The 18615-nt window shown below is 32.2% G+C and overlaps 1 protein-coding gene across 2 annotated transcripts in view; it reads right to left on the reverse strand.

Moving 5' to 3' along the window:
- LOC118190644 (neuroligin-4, X-linked-like) overlaps nt 1–18615 on the reverse strand; it is a 527548-nt gene that overhangs the window by 223171 nt on the left and 285762 nt on the right. For both annotated transcript variants that reach the window (XM_085813109.1, XM_085813110.1), the window contains exon 2: nt 9320–9472. In XM_085813109.1, coding sequence (XP_085669235.1) covers nt 9320–9472 — 153 coding nt within the window. The remainder of the gene's footprint in view (nt 1–9319; nt 9473–18615) is intronic.

The raw sequence follows: 18615 nt of genomic DNA on the forward strand, positions 1-18615 counted from the left end.
GTATGTATGTAAATATCTTTAACCTAGCTAACACTTTTTGCTAATTTTCTACCAACATGCACAAAAAATTGTAAGTTGGAGCACACAACAAAAGTAATACACTAATGTTAAATCTGTTTACCAATAAATAAGGTTGAAAAGATAACCAAAAAAGGTTGCTGGTGCAACGATCAGAATAACATGACTGTCCTGTAGTTCCTATTGAGAGGTGAAGCAGCCGGAATAATAATAAATAAAATAAATGATTACCAGATTATGAGTCAAACGTAATATAACTTCATGTGAATGTTATCAATGTATTTTAAAACTTATAAATTATATATGCAAAAATTCGTTCGGAACACCATATGTAATAAAATTATAAATTAAAAAACTAGTAAATTCTAAAGCTAACATCAGTGAACGGCATTTAAGGCGGATATATCAACCTCGAATTATTCTAATGTAAATATCAACCGGTCTCTCAATGCAAAATTAATGTGACGACAAAAATCGTAAATTTTGAAATTAAATATATCAGTCAATTATTATCGTATGGGTATAAATCTTTTGTATCTTACTTTTGAGAACAATTACAAAGTTCTCCTAAACATAAATGAAGAGACCGGAAGAAGTTTTAAAAATGTTTCTTAACTTTTGCAAAATTAATTTCTTTTAATTTTTAAATCCCAAAAGATAAGTTTTGGTATCGTTTAAGGCATTTTAGTTATTGGAAGTTCCTAACTACGACCACTGGTTATGAAAATAATCTGCTGGGTAAGGACATTTACAGAGATAGTGTATATAAATGCATGATGAGTGTACCTAAAATGTCGATAGAAAAGATCATTATTCAGCTCGTGTTAATGGAAAGTACTTTTTTCCCTAGATTGTTAGATGCTTAATTAGATCCCGCTTTCGAATATAAGAAAAGAAACACTTTATAGGGTGTATTTCACAAACAAAAGAATAATGTATTCATGAGATTGCTTCTCTTTCTGTCAGAACCTGCAACACACTTCAAGTAATCATATGTCACTGCAACATGTGTAAAAAATGTTTATTAATGCTACCTATTGAAAGGCAACTAAAGGAATCTACCTGTCAAGAGCTCATTAGATGAATCATTGTAATTTAAGTAACCTTTAAAAATATTCATTCAATTTACTAAAAGAATAAAGTGCGATTGGGATGTCGTGTGCTAAAAATATTATTTCAGAGCCTTTACGTTGTAAGAAACTGGCAACATAAATTATATTTACGAATTTGTATTTCTCTTGTAGATTTGTACTTGTACCAAGATTTAGAATGGCCGTTAGCCATTTCTAAATCTTGCTTTTCTTATGTTAAACCTATTTATTACTTGTAAATGAATGTTTGTTTTTAATTTTGCGCGATTCGTAGCTTGATTTTACAAAGTGGGTTACTTAATTAATCATTATAGTAAATGTTGATTACATTTGAATAGTCTCAACCTAAGAATAACTAATGTTTTATTAGGAAGTAACACATTTTTTGAAGTACAGCTTAGTTTATTTAAGAAATAATGCTTTTTAATGTATAGGATCATTTCATTTATGATAATTAAAACCAATTGTGATAATGATTAGTGGCAAAATAATTTCCTAAGATAGGCTTTTGTGAATATTAATAACATTTACTTTTAATATTTTATTTTCTGAATAAAAAAACAATTAAATCATATTTCCAACAATATATTTTAATTGACATGAGCTGGAAATAAACATGTTGACAGGTACCAACCACATATATATGCAATGCCGAATCGATAAATATTACTATTACTAATTAAAGATTTCGCATAATAAAATGCCACTTATAATTTAAAAGGCGTTTATTCTTCTCATATATATCTGGGAGGGAGGTGAAAGCCCGCACCACACAAAGACAAATGGAAAAGGATGTCATGAACTTGCATATAATGTCAAAAGGCAAAATTGTCTCGTCATGTGCACTCTTTTTAACTATTGTTATAGTCTTAAGTGAACGTCTTCGGATATCATATAGATTTGATTAGACCTCTTTCTTCATCTCAAGGAATGTCTTGCTGTCTGACATTCATTGTCAGTTATATTTGTCGGAAGCTTATCCATTGAAAGATATAAGGACAGAGACCGACGCCACTGTTCTTTGCGCATGTCGATCTCTACATTCTGTGTACCTGCCCAGATCACCATTGATTGTGGTAGTCAATTTCGAAGTGAGCTCTTTGGGGAGCTAGCTAAAAACTTTGATATTCGCCTTTCACATACCACCGCGTACCACCCACAAGCCAATGAGATCATTGGAACATGGCATACGCCGCTTAAAATGTTCATAACATCAGTAAGCTAGACTGTTACATTACAATCAGTTCTTTTAGGACCTTGAACCGCGTTTAAAAACGAACTTAACTTCTCTGCAGCTCAACTTGTATATGGTCAAACTTAAACTTCTTCCAGAGGAATTCTATACTTCTCTTGAAAGTAAAAATCTAAAGAATGACTTACTACAAAAATTAAATGATCATATGGAGCACTTTCGCCCAACTGCTACAACGAATCACTCAGAAAAAATATTTGTCTACAAAGACTTGTACAAATATTCTCTCATGTTTTTATGCGTGGACCAGTGAAACCTTTCTTGCATGCACCCAACACTGTTCCTTACAAAGGGTTTCAACTTAGTGATACAACTTTTACCATAAAAAGTACATAATATCACAGTGGCAATGATAAGGGACCTTCATATTTGGTCGCAAACGATGTATCCACACGTTATAGTTTACCTGATATTGGCAAGTTTTGATCACAGCAACCAGCTTATCCATTAAAAGAGCACTCTCCTGAAAAATGTGCTCCGGCGAAAACAAATTACCAAACTCGTTCTGGACTTCATTTTCACTTTTCGAAAACGACTTGTGGAAATTTAATATTTTGTTTTCCTTTTACAGATTTTTAATGCAATGTTTTCCAGTAAGGGAGGTGGTGCGAAGTTTTACCTTTCCCAGACCAACCCACATGCATTTGTTCAACATCGCCGACGACGTCACGTTCTTATTTCTTCTAGCGCTTGCACGCTAAGAAACTCGACACTGAGGGACTGTCAAAAAAGAACTCTCCCCTACTGTTTCTACAGCTCGCATACACACTATGTTTATCATTGAGATTAATTTTATTCTAACGATATGTATGCGAGGTGTGATACACACAAAAAAAGAGACTGGCCCAATAAATCATTATACTTACAGAATCAGTTCTCCGTGGCATTATCACTTTCAAAGTAGTTCCCTTATGCATTCACACACTTCTGCATTCGGTGCTGCCGTTGCTGCCTACAGTTCTGGAACGAGGTTTTTGGATGGCCCTTTGGGATAATCTTCGTTTTTGCCTGAACCCCTTCAACTGAGGCAAAATGGGGTCCATTTAAGCAACTTTAGGAAATAAAAAAAGTCTCATGGAGCCAAATCAGGTGAATAAGGAAGATGCCTCATCACAGTAATGTTTTTGCTTGTCAGAAACTGCTTGATATATAGGACCGCGTGCGCGGATGCATTGTAATGGTGCAACAGCCATTCATCACTCCACAACTGTGGCCTTTTTTCCTACTCTTTTCACAAAATCATTTTAGTACATCAATGTAATAGTGTTGATTGACAGTCTGTGACCACTGGGAACCCACTCAATCATGATGAACGTCCTAGACGCCCCTTTGGGCACCCAGCACGTTCATCCTCTTCCCCACCGCCCCTTCAACCTGAAAACAATTTTTGCCATTCAAACGCAAGTGCACAAGACAAAGTTGCATCTCCATAAGCCTCGATTTAACATTTGAAATGTTTACTCTGTGGGTTATTTAAGTTTTGCAGGAAACTTGATCTTAATTTGCTGTTCGGTTTTCACATTAGACATTTTTCCGGCAGAATGCACTTGCACGTGTTCACTTGATGACGCAGTACTCTCCACTGGTGTGATCGGTTAAGTCGAAACTGGCCGCAAGGATAGAGGAGTTGTGTGGCATGACGACACCAAAACAGTTGTTGCCAACTCCACTCTTTTTTCAAACTACACACTTAGTCTCGTTTTTGTTTTTGTGTCACACCTTGTATATATTGATTCATTAAAAGAATTTATTCTTTACAAATTGGTTCTCAATAATTATCTAAACACCCAAATATGAACGTAAGAAAAAATTAAAGAATTTTACTTTCCGCTCAGTGATTATAAGCTGAATCTAACATAAAATATAAGTAACATCGTAAATATAATCTGTATTATCGAGATACGAGACACTTAAAATACAGGACGTTAAGCTTAGGGGAATTTTTCCAAAATATCGTCTTTCCAACGTAGGAATTAAGCTTAAGTTTTGTTAAGAAGATTAAATTCTATCGGAGATGAGCGTTATTACTGACAAACTCATTAATTATAAATAATGAGCTTCTAGAAGTTATCAGTAGTTGTATATTGATATGAGTACCGGTAATCATATATTCATGTATAATACAATCATATATTCATGTACTAGCGGATGTACTTGATGTCAGTTAAGTTATATTGAGAGTATTTTCTAGCAAGAGACAGAACGATACCGCTGTAATCCTTCTGTAATAACGATGACAAAAATACGATTCATAGTCATACATTTTAAAGTCTGATGCGACATGGAACTCGCATAAAAAAATTTCCATAGGAAAATAAACTAATTCTCAGCAACAATGGCACGTAGTTTTTAATGATTTTCGTCTTTCCACTCAAATGGTCGTAAAAGTTTAAATTCCTTCCAATATTTATTTCACCTATATTCAGTTTTAGTCGGTTAAATACGACAAAAAATTTATCATAATTGATCAGAAATCAATAACGCAAACAAACAAACAAACACACATTCTTCTTTATATATATCGTAAAACTAATAAATTTTCGATTAACAGATTTGAAAGCGAGCAGTAGCACCACTTTTCGAAATAAAGCATTTTTTATCTCCAACGTGCGAGACTGTTGTTACTCGGAAAAACGAGTGCTAAAATTAGTGTTTTCAGAGTTTTTACTTAATATCTAGGCTGATTAAAGTCTTACGGAGATGGAGACACTCGAAATGGGTTTCCACGAATTCTTGGAATCGGGAATAATGTATTTAATGTTTGGTAATGCTATTTTTACTTCATTGAAAAGCCTAGAAATTTTTTTATTAACAAACTCTACGTTTTGAAAGCGAGCAGTAGTAACAGTTCTCGAAATAAAGCAGACTTTTATCCCCAGCGTGCGAGATGGTTACCACTCGGAAAAATGAGGGCAAAACATTTCGTTTCAGAGTTTTAAATTAATATCTGTGATTTTTGCTATATATTTATTTGAGAGAAAGTAGACATCGACTTTTTCCAGTACCCCGAAAATAACGGTAGCAAGGTTGGTGATAGTTATAGTAGTGACTGAGTTAATTGCTTACAAACAAACAGACATCCTTCTTTATATATATATATATAGAAAATATAATCATATATCCATGTATTCTCTAATCATATATTCTTAACAGAAAGAATTATTAACCTTCTGATGATATCAACTTCGAAATCAGTACTTAATAAATGTAGGAAGTATATGTGACAGATACTAATCTGTTCCAGATACAAAAACAGGTACAGGCTCGTTTAATATTTCTTAATCTGACCAAACAGAAATAGCAGGTTTCAATTTATTTTTTTAACAAATGATCAATCATAACCTGAAATAAAAACGAGATTTTTAACAGTTAATAACATTATGTATTGTGATGAACCTTGGTTCCTGCAGGAATATCACTTAAACCTTTTACAATTTTAATATTGTGTGTTATTTATTGCTGATTCGTTTACTTTAAATACAAAAGATATTCTTGAATGTTATGTTACATCAAATTAGATGCTCAAGACAAGAAAAATAACATTAAATCTTTTCAGACATTGAAAATGTTCTAAATTAATCTTAAAGAGTTGTTTGTAAATTAATTTATTTTGACTAAATGATTCTATACTAAACGCTATGATTTTTGAAAAAAAGAAAATGTTCTAAATTAATCTTAAAAAGTTGTTTGTAAATTAAATTATTTTCACTAAATTATTCTATCCTAAATGCTGTGATTTTTGAAAATAAGAAACAGAACTAAGTTTCAAAATGAAAAGTTATAAAAAAACTTGATTTTTTTTTTTTTTTTTACTTTTCTACCTGTGGACATGTTTTAAAATACTCGAACTATATTTTTTTATATTTTTAACCCGGGAAATCATTTATTATACATTATTTTAAATTATAAAACAAGTTCTTCTTAGGGAATAATTTTTTATGTTTTGCGAGGCGTAAAAAAATAACTGAAGTTCAATTCACTCATATTACACTGGATTTCTGCTAATAGCGGATTCTTGTAAACCTATAACTATTTTACAAAGAAGCTTGACGTTCTGAAATTTTGACAATAAGTTGCAAACGGAAAATTTCAATAATCGTTTTCTGGCAGTTCCCGATAAACTATTAACGTGTAATTTGCTTTAAAAGATCAACAGGATCAGTAGTAGTATAAATGGCATTTCCGAAACAATGCATTCTATACATGTTTATTTAATTTATTTAACAAGTTATTTTATGTGCAGAACCTTTACTGTCACTTCTCTCTTTCCGTTTTCCAACCAGAATGCAAATTTTGCCGTGTATATGTAAGTGGAGGTTTGAGACTGTGAAGTGAGAGCGTGCCTGTTCTGCCTATGGTAGGTAACGTTGCCAGGATTTCTGTTCTAAGAGAAGAGTTCCTATCTTCGGAAGTGCATCATAGTTGCCGACAGTTTTTTCACCCCGGTGAAAATTTTTAGATTCAACTTCGAGATTAATATATTCTGTGTAGCCCTTTGGCTTTTAGATATCTACTAGATTTAGATTTACATTTGAATTTCTACATTGAGTTATCGTCATAACCCAAGTAGCACACGACGTAGCAAAGACTACGACCACTTTGCAACCTCTTGGACCAGTATGCAACATCTTTTCTACGTCATGTGCTACTTGGGAAATGCTGGCTGATTTGCAAGCACCTGGTGTGCCTTCTGTTCATCTGTTTTAGTTTAAAATGAAAGGTCATTTACACCCTTCTTTAGTCTCTGTAGTACTTTTAAGACTTGGATATAAGTCTCTTAAAGTTTTATTGAGGTTTGGTCAAAGATTGCAATAGAGAAAGACCAAATAGCTTACACATGTACTTTTTATTCAGAATATTTATAGCTAATCGTTAATAAAATAAAATAGAATAATATTGCATTGATGTACACTGCGCAAAAAACAGGGACAGTTCTACTACCGTTCTACTGGGCCGATTGACAAAATTCAAATTGCGGTTTTCATGTTTCGGAAGCGCGACTTAGCATATGCATTAAATTTATGTAAAGCATTGTTCTAACATACGTATTTTGACACAAAATCGGACTTTTTCTGAAATAACATATCATTTTTTCTCATATTTTGATTCTACGGTTCAAATTATGCCTATATACTAAATTTTGCGAAATTTGGTGCGAAATTTACGGAGAAATTCAAGACCTTACCTTGGCGCACTTCTTAATATACGACAACCAATTTTCCTTTCCTTTGTACTATGCCGGAGCGGAAAAAAGGCACCTCGTTTCTACCTTTTTACATTGTGCAAGATCGGGAAAAAAGATATATAGACTTTCAAATAATTTTAGCAAAATGTCTAAACCCTGTTTGATGTTTTATCGCTTTCAACAAATGTGTAAAATTTCAAAACGCGCAAGTATATAAATTGTCTTATATCTTCTGAAATTTTGAGTAATAAACTGTAATTTTTTGCAGATACGCTTTGAAATACATCTACTTTAAGATGATGGTAAAAATTGCATAAATTATCATTAATTTTTATTTTGAAAATTTATAAAAATTACTTAAAAATACAAATTTTAAAATTAAATCATAAAAAATGGGTGAATTTTATCTGAATGAACTTGAGTTTCGAAATATGAAAGGAAGAATCAAATAAGTTTAATAAAAAAGAGAGATTAATAAATATATATCAAACTCAATTAACATTGAGGAGCTAAAATTTTGAGTACTAATTTTAGTAAAACCGACTCGTACGATTTTTAGAAAACTTGGTAGTTTGGCCCAATTTGAGTCGTAGAATATAAATATGGAAAAAATTGGTATATTATTTCAGAAAACGTCCGCTTTTGTGTCAAAATAGCTATATTAGAACAATGACATATATAAGTCTAATACATATCCTAAGTTGCGCTTTCGAGACATGAAAAACGTAAGTTGAATTTCGTCAATCGGCCCAGTAAAACGGGAGAGATAAAACGGTCTTTTTTTTTTCCAGTGTACATATTTAAATTTTGATTTTAAGAGATCGGGCGAATTATTTATAAAAAGATTAAATAATTAATACTTTTTTATGGCACTCAGCTATCATTGTTACGTATAGTATTTCTAGGTAAAACAAAACGGAACGATGGAAACATATTACTCATCAGTGACATGGTGAAACACAAGGCATTTGTTTTCAATTTTTATAATTTTCTATAAGACGAATGGTAGTTTCTGCACATTCACACTTTTAAATGTACAGACAGTGTTATTTCCATATAACCATCTTCAAAAAGATACATACATATTTAAAAAAAAAATCAAACATTTGCGGAGAACCTATTTTAATTTAGTTTGTTTCTTTTCTCTTCTTATTGACTATAACTATCATTTTAGGTTAAAATTCTACCGAACAAATAACAATGTAATAGTCAAACAACAAAATATATGTTATACTTACAAATTTTCACAGGACTAGTTAGGATGGTTTTACTGAACCAACAACTTCAGCTGCCAAAGTGCAAATGAATGATATAAGATGTAGTGAAAAGATAAGACAAGATAAGAATGGCTGGTAATTCCAGTCCTAGATTAATTTCTGTTCAGCCATTCTTATCTTATTCTGTCTTATCTTTTCACTATGTCTTATCTCGTTCATTTGCACTTTAGCAGCTGAGGCTGATGGTTCGGTAAAACCATCCAAACTAGTCGTGCGAAAATTTGAAAATATAAAGCTTATTATTTTTTTTTTTTTACCTTAAATTAGTATGACTGGTATGTTTTTAAATAAGAACTAGGAAACAACTGTCTTTTTAAATGTTGAAACTCTGTTAATGAGAAAAGAATTTTCTTCATGTCCTTGGGCTCATACGAGTATATCCAAAAACTTTCCTAATTTTTAATTGCTTCATAAAGTCTGATTTGAAAAGAATATTAGGTTTCCGTCATTATGAATGAATGAATGCTCATTTCGAGTGAAGAAAATGTTCACTTACCTAACAATCCTAACCTGAAGTTAATAGTGACGACGACAACGTTCCCGAAGCTGGCTAAAACACTGCCATCATAAGCGTTCCCAGAATTCCAGTCGTACGATTCCCCGTGGATAAAAACCATCACTGGGAGTTTTGGTTGTTCAAATCTTGCAGCTGTAAAAGAATTAAAAAATTGGTAATGGTATGCAGAATAAATTTCAGTATTATTCAAATGTAACTTTTGAATAAAATCTTCAGATAAATCAATTAGATTATTTGTCATTCATTATGAAATGCAGTAAAATGTATAAGTGATGTACATACGTAACTTTCATCAAGGGTAATCGGGAACATTACTCGTACTCTAGCGCTGTTGATGTTAGAAGCATTGACATAATGTTTGCTTTTTTATTTGTCCCAAACTGGGCTTTTAAAATTAATAAGTTGATTGCGTCAAGACTGAGATCTGCTTCTGATTAATAAAGTCCAAGCTTCTTTGTTTTTTGTTTCAAATGAGCCAAAGGCTGAAAGATGTGTTTCTGTTTTCTTTACAACGTGAAATGCGTCTTCTTGGATGATATCACTTCAAATTATGTCATCGGTATGATGATATAATTATATACCATATCATTTTTCTGCATGATGTTATCACATCATACAGAAAATGTTTGCATTGAAACAGAAGGTCTACCACGTTAGGCGTATTTTAAAAATGCCGCAGAGCAGAGGTACAACTGTATGAAAAACGCAAATGACATATCTATTTTTTTTTCAATATTCTTGTTTTAGAACATACGCGTTTAATTCATACAAATTATTTCCCTGCTTAACTGATACTCGTTATTATTAAAGTTTGATTAGGAATAGCGGCTAAAATTTTAAAATAGAATAGTGTTAAAAGCAAGAGGCAAGCATTGTACATAAAGTAAGAAAAATATCCTATTTTCTTAACAATAAATAAAATGGAAATATTATAAATTAGAAAATAACCTGGATATCAATATTTTTACTGAACAATATTTAAAACCAACTCTTAATAAAATACGTATACAAGTTAAATTATGTGCATGCTTTAAGTTCTGAGTATCAAATAAAAAACAACAACAACAAAATTGGTAGGTTTGGGAGAAAGGAAGTCCTCTGAAAAATACAGTATGAATATCCTCAGGAGTTGAAACTGGTGAGGGCCTTAGGATGTCTGAGAATCATCATCTTCAGGACATCCTCACATATCCCGGGAAATAGCGACTTAAACAAGACATCCTCAGGATGTTAAATTGCGATGTCCTCAGGACATCTGAGAATAAACATACTCAGGATAGTCTAAGGAATTAAATTTCTTCTTCTATGAGGATTTATAACATGTATATTTTGAGCATAGGATATTTAATTTATGATTGACCTTAATCGTCACTTTCTATATCTATTCTCTGCAGTACGTTTGAATTTTGTATGCTATTTTAAAAGTGTCAGTTCTGTGAGGTGAATCTATGAAATTAAACGTTTAAAAAGTTTATTTTCCTAAAACCAAAACGCATGTTTAAACTTGTCCTCTTTGAAACAGCAATTTTTTTATACTTTGTCGTATGATATAATATCTAACACGAGCTGTTTAAATTTGCAAATGCATTCCAAATGCATACCATACTTTATTTGGTTTTATAAAAATGTACATATTGAATATTTAAAATACCCTCTCATCACCACTTTAATATCATCCTGCTGGACAAATAGGAATACTATTATGTTCAAATGCACTGAAACGTCTAGTATTTTTAGCGAACATAAACTAACTAGACGTCAACAAACTACGTAAGGAATTATTCTCAAGTACGAAAAAGTCCAGAAAAAAGTTGTAAAGGAACCTTTATTAACTAAATATATTCATAGAGACACCAGCTTGTGCTTACAAAAAGCCAACACTTTTGGCTTAACTCAAAAGGCACCAAAGGTAACAATTAATTTAAAAATCGAATAGAATTAAGTTAGCCTAACGGATTTTCACAGGTCACTTAAAGCTCAAGAGGGCTCAGACCCATAAAAGAGTCGGCGTGAAATACAAGTATTGGCGTTTCTCACTCCGCGAGTCTCAACCCACTGTGGTTCAGACTTCACCCCTTAGAACCAGGCATTGAGGTTTAACCTCTGCCCTCGCACCTTGGAGAGAAGGAAGCATCGTTCTTGCGACACCAAAAATGCCGCATAGCGGACTATGATTTGCTACCTGCCAAGTCGCTCGGGCTGCCCATCGCAGAGGGACATTACCCAGCGTACCCGGGACGCCACCCAGGGTTACTGGCCTAAGGCTGCGATCACACGGCGGTTTGTTTCGGAAGAACAACTGTTTGGGACAATTTTTCTGCTTTGTCACAACAGCCAATCACCATAGATCTCTTTGAGGTTAACACAGGGGAAACTGGTTTCCTATTACAAACAAGCTGATAGCATTCGAAGCTGATAGCTGATTGGTTGAAAACGAACAACTTGCAATTTTTTTGGAAAGGAAGGAAAAAGTCGCACGTCTTTCTTTCAATAGTAAACTAGTGAAAAAAATTGTCCGAAACAGTTGTTCGAGTGAAACAAACGTCGTGTGATATGGGCCTTAGAGCCGTTTGCTCTAGGACATGCCAGATCCCCTGGCCGGGCAATAAGTGACCTTTTCGGAGCCTCCAGAAACACCACGTTCATTTGTATATAACTGTGGCCGAGACTGCGCAAGAACAGATTCTAGCCAGTAGCTTCGCAGAGTTCTCTACGTCGACCGCCCTCCCGGGGGAGGCGAGAGTCGGCGTTAAAAAAGCTTAATGGCTAGAAGCGTTCAAGGCCACAGAAGGCTAATTGCTTATAACTCTAAGATAACAACACGGCCTTCAGGCAGGCAAAACACGCTCTCTCGTTTTTTCTGTCTCTAAATTCACCTCACGAAACCTTCCCTTAAATAATAATTTCTTTCTACCTCATTTAAATGCACGCCCCCTAACTCATTTACATTCTGGAAAGAAAGCCTGGGTTGAAAGCGAGAATAATCGAAAAGTTGCTTCAAAATAAAATTAACTGTTAAATAACGTAAATAATTTCCCACAGCATTAACTTTTAAAAGCATGAACTTTCAAATAAAATATTTTAATGAAGAATATTTTTTTTCTGTCCATCCGTTTGCTACGACTGAATCTTTGATAATGCGAGTCTACTGTATTTAAAATAAGAAAGCAGAAATCATTAGATGCGTAGACATGGCAATGAATAAGATTATCCGGATCATCCAGCTTCAAGGTAAAGGCGTTTCGGTAACATTTCAAATCTCGAAAGTGCTTAAATCTATTGATTTTCTTTCTTCCTGAGTTATTAGTGTCCCCAGAAATTATGACTCATGGGAATCGATTACAAATTGGATCTCCTAAAGAATGGATAAAAAGAAAAGAACGGGAACTGATGGAAAAACTCTAGGCAATTCCTTACGAAAAACAGTTGCCAGGATCCATTTCTCTTAGCTAGTTGAACGAAAGTTTAAGAAAGATAATAAAATTATTATTGGTCATACTTGCAATAAAGTATATGAGCTATGGTAAAAATTTACTTCTTTTCATAACTCGAAATTAATATTTATTCTCAATTAAGGAATTAAACAAGATTATTCAAACACTTTTAAACGTTCTAAATATTCATAACGAGTAAATTACAGAACTTATACCAAATTTTGCTACACTGAAATATTTATACGGTCTTTGATGTTTAATCATATGTTTCACGAAAGCTCAATATAAATTGATCATTAATATAAATTATCTTAGTAGCTAGAGTAGATACGGGCCACTGGTAAGATTTAACTAGCCATCCTAGAAAGCTTATTGTTACTATAGTTAAATGAAAACAAAGATGATTATATGTATTTAAAAAAAACAGCTATTCTAAGTCCGTGTCATAGAGATTATTTACGACATTTTTACTGCAGTATCTGAATTAATTTTTTAACAAAGATAGAGATCTTTTGTAAGAGTAAATAGATCAAAATTTACCACATATTTGGGTAAGAAGCAAAGAAAAAGAGAAAGCGTGTTCATACGATGTTCTTCCATTTAATCTTGTGTTATGACAACTGGATGTTGTAGAGTCATTAGGATTTTGAAGGAGAAGACGTGAAAAATGTGCAATGCCCTCGCCGGGGCTCGAACCTGTACCTCTCGAATACGTCGTGAGTGTGCAACCATTACACCACGAAGGCATGCAGAAAGAAGGCTGAAAATGCCTTATAATTGTATTGTCAAAAATACTGCATTGGTACCATCAATACGAATCTCCAGTATCTTTGCAATTACATCTCTGGCGATGTTGACTAGTCGGTGACTTTGATATATCGAGGTGCACCAAAATGCATGTTAAACGAAACGTACCTCACATAGGTATCTGCCGTAGAACGAAACGTAAATACACTAATCATTTTTGAAATATATAACTCACATACATCATTCTTAAAAGTCGATGAGTTGATTTCTCTGCCTTAATATAGTCAAACGTTCTACGAGTTGCGTAATTATCTTGTTATATATGACAGAATTATGAATACTCCTGCATTTCTATAGCGACCTTCAACAATTTACAATTACCAAGATGTTTTGAAAACGCTTATGATGTACAGAAAGTTGAACTGTTACACTTTAGAATGCGAACGGATTAAAATAGCAGTAAAAAAATTGATTTCAGCCAAAAAACAAAACAAAAAATTACTTTGGAAATACATTTAACAACATATAATAATAAAAGAGGGTTTAACTGCATGGGTATATGTATATATGTGTGTAGCATAGAAGACAATAAAAGCAGGTGCTAAGAAATTTAGCCCAAGTGTTCATAGAATGTAAGACACATGTTACCTCAAAGGAAGTTTAAATTCGATTAGTTCTTTTAATATATTGTTGCGTGCGTACGGGTTCGTTATGAAATGAAAGCACAAGTCCGATGAAAAAAATGATCAAAAATTTATTATTATCACAACAAAAATGCTTAAATTTTCTCAAATTATCATGCAGTATTACAATATCTCACAGTAGTTATCTTTTAACTACTCAAATGTCCAATAGAACGTAATTCAAAACAGTTAAAGAACGCTAATCCGCGAATTCGCTACAATCAACAAGAGCAGTTTTCTAAACAACAAACTAAGCAACTACTACAAACTGAGATGTTTTCCTCCTTTTATAAGATTTTAAAATCACGCGCTAGAATTTTCCAGTACTTTCTCGAAATCAAAAAGAGATATTTATTTATTTAATGCACGCGCTCTTGTATTTTCAATTTTCCTGCTTAGCTTTCTTTTAATCTTCGTCACGCGCTGCACTGCGCGAGAAATAAAACCATTTAATTTATAATTGAACTAACATTAGCTTTTTAAAAACCAAATTCGTAACACTATATTTAAGAGTGAATGAAATATTTTAGATATATCCACACATATCGGAGTTCATTTAATCAATTAATAATCTCGAAATTTCCTTCTCTCCCTTCCTACGCAAAAGGTATTTTCTGAAGATCGCTTTTTTATGCAAAGAATGTCGAATGGGCTCGGCATTCCTTTTAATGACATCAAGGTCATAAATTCTTCCTAATTGTACCCTATCCACGAATGAAAATTGCTAGCGGTGTGGCATTATTAATTCGTTATTTTCACTCAACACCAAAAAGTAACGCGAGAATATCTCCTGTTTCTTCCGTAAACATTGTTCTACTATTTGTGGCTCTTTCCCTTTCACTTCGCGTGACAGTATTCTTTTACAGAAATATTTCTTGAAGGTGCTGCCCTTGGTGGTATATGGAATTTAGAGAAGAGGACTGGAGTACTTTCAGTCATATCTGGCTTAATATTTATTTATTTCCATTGATAAATACTCTTTAAGGCAAACCTATGAGCTAGCGTAGTAATCGGGCCTGTCTTGACGGGCTATCGGTACCTTATAGATTTCCGAAAATATATTTGAAGACACATGAGCAGGCATTAGCATGTTCGCAGGAGAGAAAATGCGACATATCTAAGTTGATAGCTATTGAGAATAACTGAGTTTTAGTTTAGCTTTATTTTGATGGATAATATTAAGTTTAGATTCCCAAATTTGAAATGGTTATTAAATGAAGCATTATGAAAACGTTTGTGTCATTACTGTTATACAAGAATCATATAACATGAAATAATTTTGATATGACGCAGTTTAGAACGACTTATTATAGTCTGCTACTATTTTTGGAGCAAAACTAGAAAAAAAAAAACCAAATTAAAATGGAACGTTATATTGGCAGTAGTTTAGAATTTTGGTTTAAACAATTTTTATCTTACATCCCTTCAAATAGAGAAAAGGACAAATATTATTTTTAACAGAAAAAGGTGTTACTGAAAAAGAAAATATAGATATATATATTATTGAAATTAATACAATTTTTAAATAAAACATGTTTTTAAATGTACAATATGAATTTTACACTATTTTATTAAATAATCACAAATTTAGAGTACTGTTTAAATTTCAGTCCAATTTCGAAAAAGTAATTGTTTTTGAAAATTCCAAATAATACTTATTCCTCAGAGAAAGCTTTAGTTGCTCATCGATTACCACAAACGAAATATTTTTAACACTCATCACTTATCTTAATACATTATAACAAATGACATAAATTGCAGAATTCTAAATTTTCATATTTATAATTTAACTTACAACATTATATATATATATACATTATCGGAATATTCTTCTAAATTTATGGTAACGTTCTTTTTATTTTTTTATTTTTATTTTTATTTTTTTTTCAATTTCAGTTTCTAATGTTGCATAAAACGAAGACACCACAATTCTCTAAAAACAAGCCTTTCTATATAAATATTGGGCCCATCCTTCATTAACTGACTGGTGTGTGATTTCACTGTTCTTAAAGGATTGTTTAATTGGTTTCACTGTTTATAAAGGCTTGTTTGGAAAGTACAGCTTTGTACCTAAAACTCGCTTTCTGCACCTCGCTCTCGCTGCTATATATATATATATATATATATATATATATAATGACAGAAAGATACGGCACAGGCTTGTATATCCTGTTCGAGTGATAAATCTGTAAAGCATAGACCAAAGGATAGAGATACTAGCAATCACGAGTGGTCTAAGATTCCTCTACTTTCGTCTACAAACCATGTTTCAAGTCAACGCAATTAAAATGGAACCTAAGTGTATTAACGTTTTGTGTGTTACCTTTATTTATTAAATATCATGTTCTTCGCACTTAAACCATAAAATTCAGTTCAATAGCAATATTGCAAAATAATTTTGAAATGGGCATATCTTTAGAACTTCCGATATACAATTTCAAGCGCTGGAAATAAAACTTTTTTTTTTTTTTTTTTTTTGTACAGTGTTGCCATTGCTCGCTTTTAAATCGTTGAGTTTGTTAACCAAAAATTTGTTAAATGTTTGAAAAATACGAAATAAATAATAAAATAAGTTCCAAATTTGCGCTTACAGATGTCCATATCCGGTGGAAACGTACGTTATTCAAACTTTGATGGCTGTAGGTACCGTCGTTTTATCACAATGCGAGAACATATATAAATTTATGTAGATTCTTCTTTGTTTAATTCCTTTAAATATAATACAGGGCTCTAATATCTGGTGGCAACAATCTGAAAAGTGAACCGAAATTTCAGAGCAAAATGCCAAAACGAAATTAGTAATCCTTCTGGACAAATTGCATCTCTGGACAAAAAAAAAAATTGACAGTTCTGTATCTTCTTTCTATTGGGCCGATTGACGAAATTTAACTTGCGTTTTTTATGTCTCGAAAGCGCGACTTAGGATATGTATCACATTTATATATAGAGTTTGTTTTAGCATAGGTATTCTTTTTCCATTGTTCGATTCTACCACTCAAATTACGCCAAACTGCTAAGTTCTGTAAAACTCGGACGGGCAGTTTTTAAAAACATAGCTCTCAAAATTTTAGCTTCTCAGTGTTAATTGTATTTTGACATATATTTATTAGTATATTTTTTTTTAAATAAGCTTACTTGATGCCTTCTTTCACAATTCAAAATTTAGATTCAATCGAAATAAATTCGCAGCTTTTTTCTGATTTATTTCAAAAATTTTTACTTTTTAGTAAAATTTACATATTTTTTGAAAGAATGTTGGAAATATAACCAATAAAATTTCATCATCCCAGTTTGCAGATGTCAAAAAATATATCCCCATATTTCTTCAGATTCATTGTTATTACACGTGCATTAAGTATTCAGTTTATGGTACTGAGACTATTGAGATAATTATGAAAAAGCAAACTTTTACAAAAGAGAAAGAGGTTTTAGTGGCCCAATTATGTTAAATATCTTCATAATTCACAAGGGCTGAAATTGGTTTCGAAAGTAGAATAATACGTATATCTAATATGTAATGTAGGTTTCTCTCATGCATGCGAAAATGCAAACCAATTCTGCACTTTGGGTTAATTTCATTAACTATATCTCAACCACGTGCGTTCTTAATAGAAAATTTACAAAATTTACGTACGCAAGCGGACGTTAATAATATTTTATCACTATATTTTGGCACAGATATTTAATTACGTGCAATTGAAATATGTTTTTTACAAAACCCTTCATTTAAAATAGATATGAAAATTAATGTACTACAAGAGGGAAATGATTTATCATATAGTTTAATGTGAGTAACTGGTTAAATAACTCTATTTACAGAATTCATCTATAACTTTATAGAAGGAAGTGCACCTAGTAAACAAAACCCGTTAATTTTAATTGTATTATAAAATGTATAAGCCATTGGCTTCTTAAATTTATCATGGGCACCCCATGCTTTTATTATTCGTGATAAAAAATTGTACCTGCATTCTATAAATGGAATTATTTAATCTATTATTCCCCGTTAAATTATATGACAAATTTGTTTTCACCTTTTAATGGATCAGCTGTCTTAACCATTTTAAATAAAAGCTTATTGTATATATTTTTATTGTATTTTATTTTCTGCTTTTTAGTATCAATTACACGTTATCAATAAAAAAAAAATACTTATAAAAAGGAATATCGCCCTTTCGACATTAAAAACGCCCAGGTGGCAAACTTCATCATAAAATGCTCGAAGAATGGCAAATGCAAAAGCAATTTCTCCATTATAAACGCTTTTTTGTCTCCTTCCATCTGCTTTAGACTGCTACACAGTTTTTTTCTTTTAACGTAGGAAACTGCTCAGCGAATTCTCTTTTTTATCACTCTTCTTTTTAAACCGAGTGGAAAGTTTGTTTTGTAAGCTGTTTAAAGTTCAAAAATT

The sequence above is a fragment of the Stegodyphus dumicola genome, chromosome 3 (genome assembly GCF_044657685.1).
Source record: "Stegodyphus dumicola isolate Sdum_Otavi_A_Nest chromosome 3, ASM4465768v1".
Lineage (NCBI taxonomy): Eukaryota > Metazoa > Arthropoda > Arachnida > Araneae > Eresidae > Stegodyphus > Stegodyphus dumicola.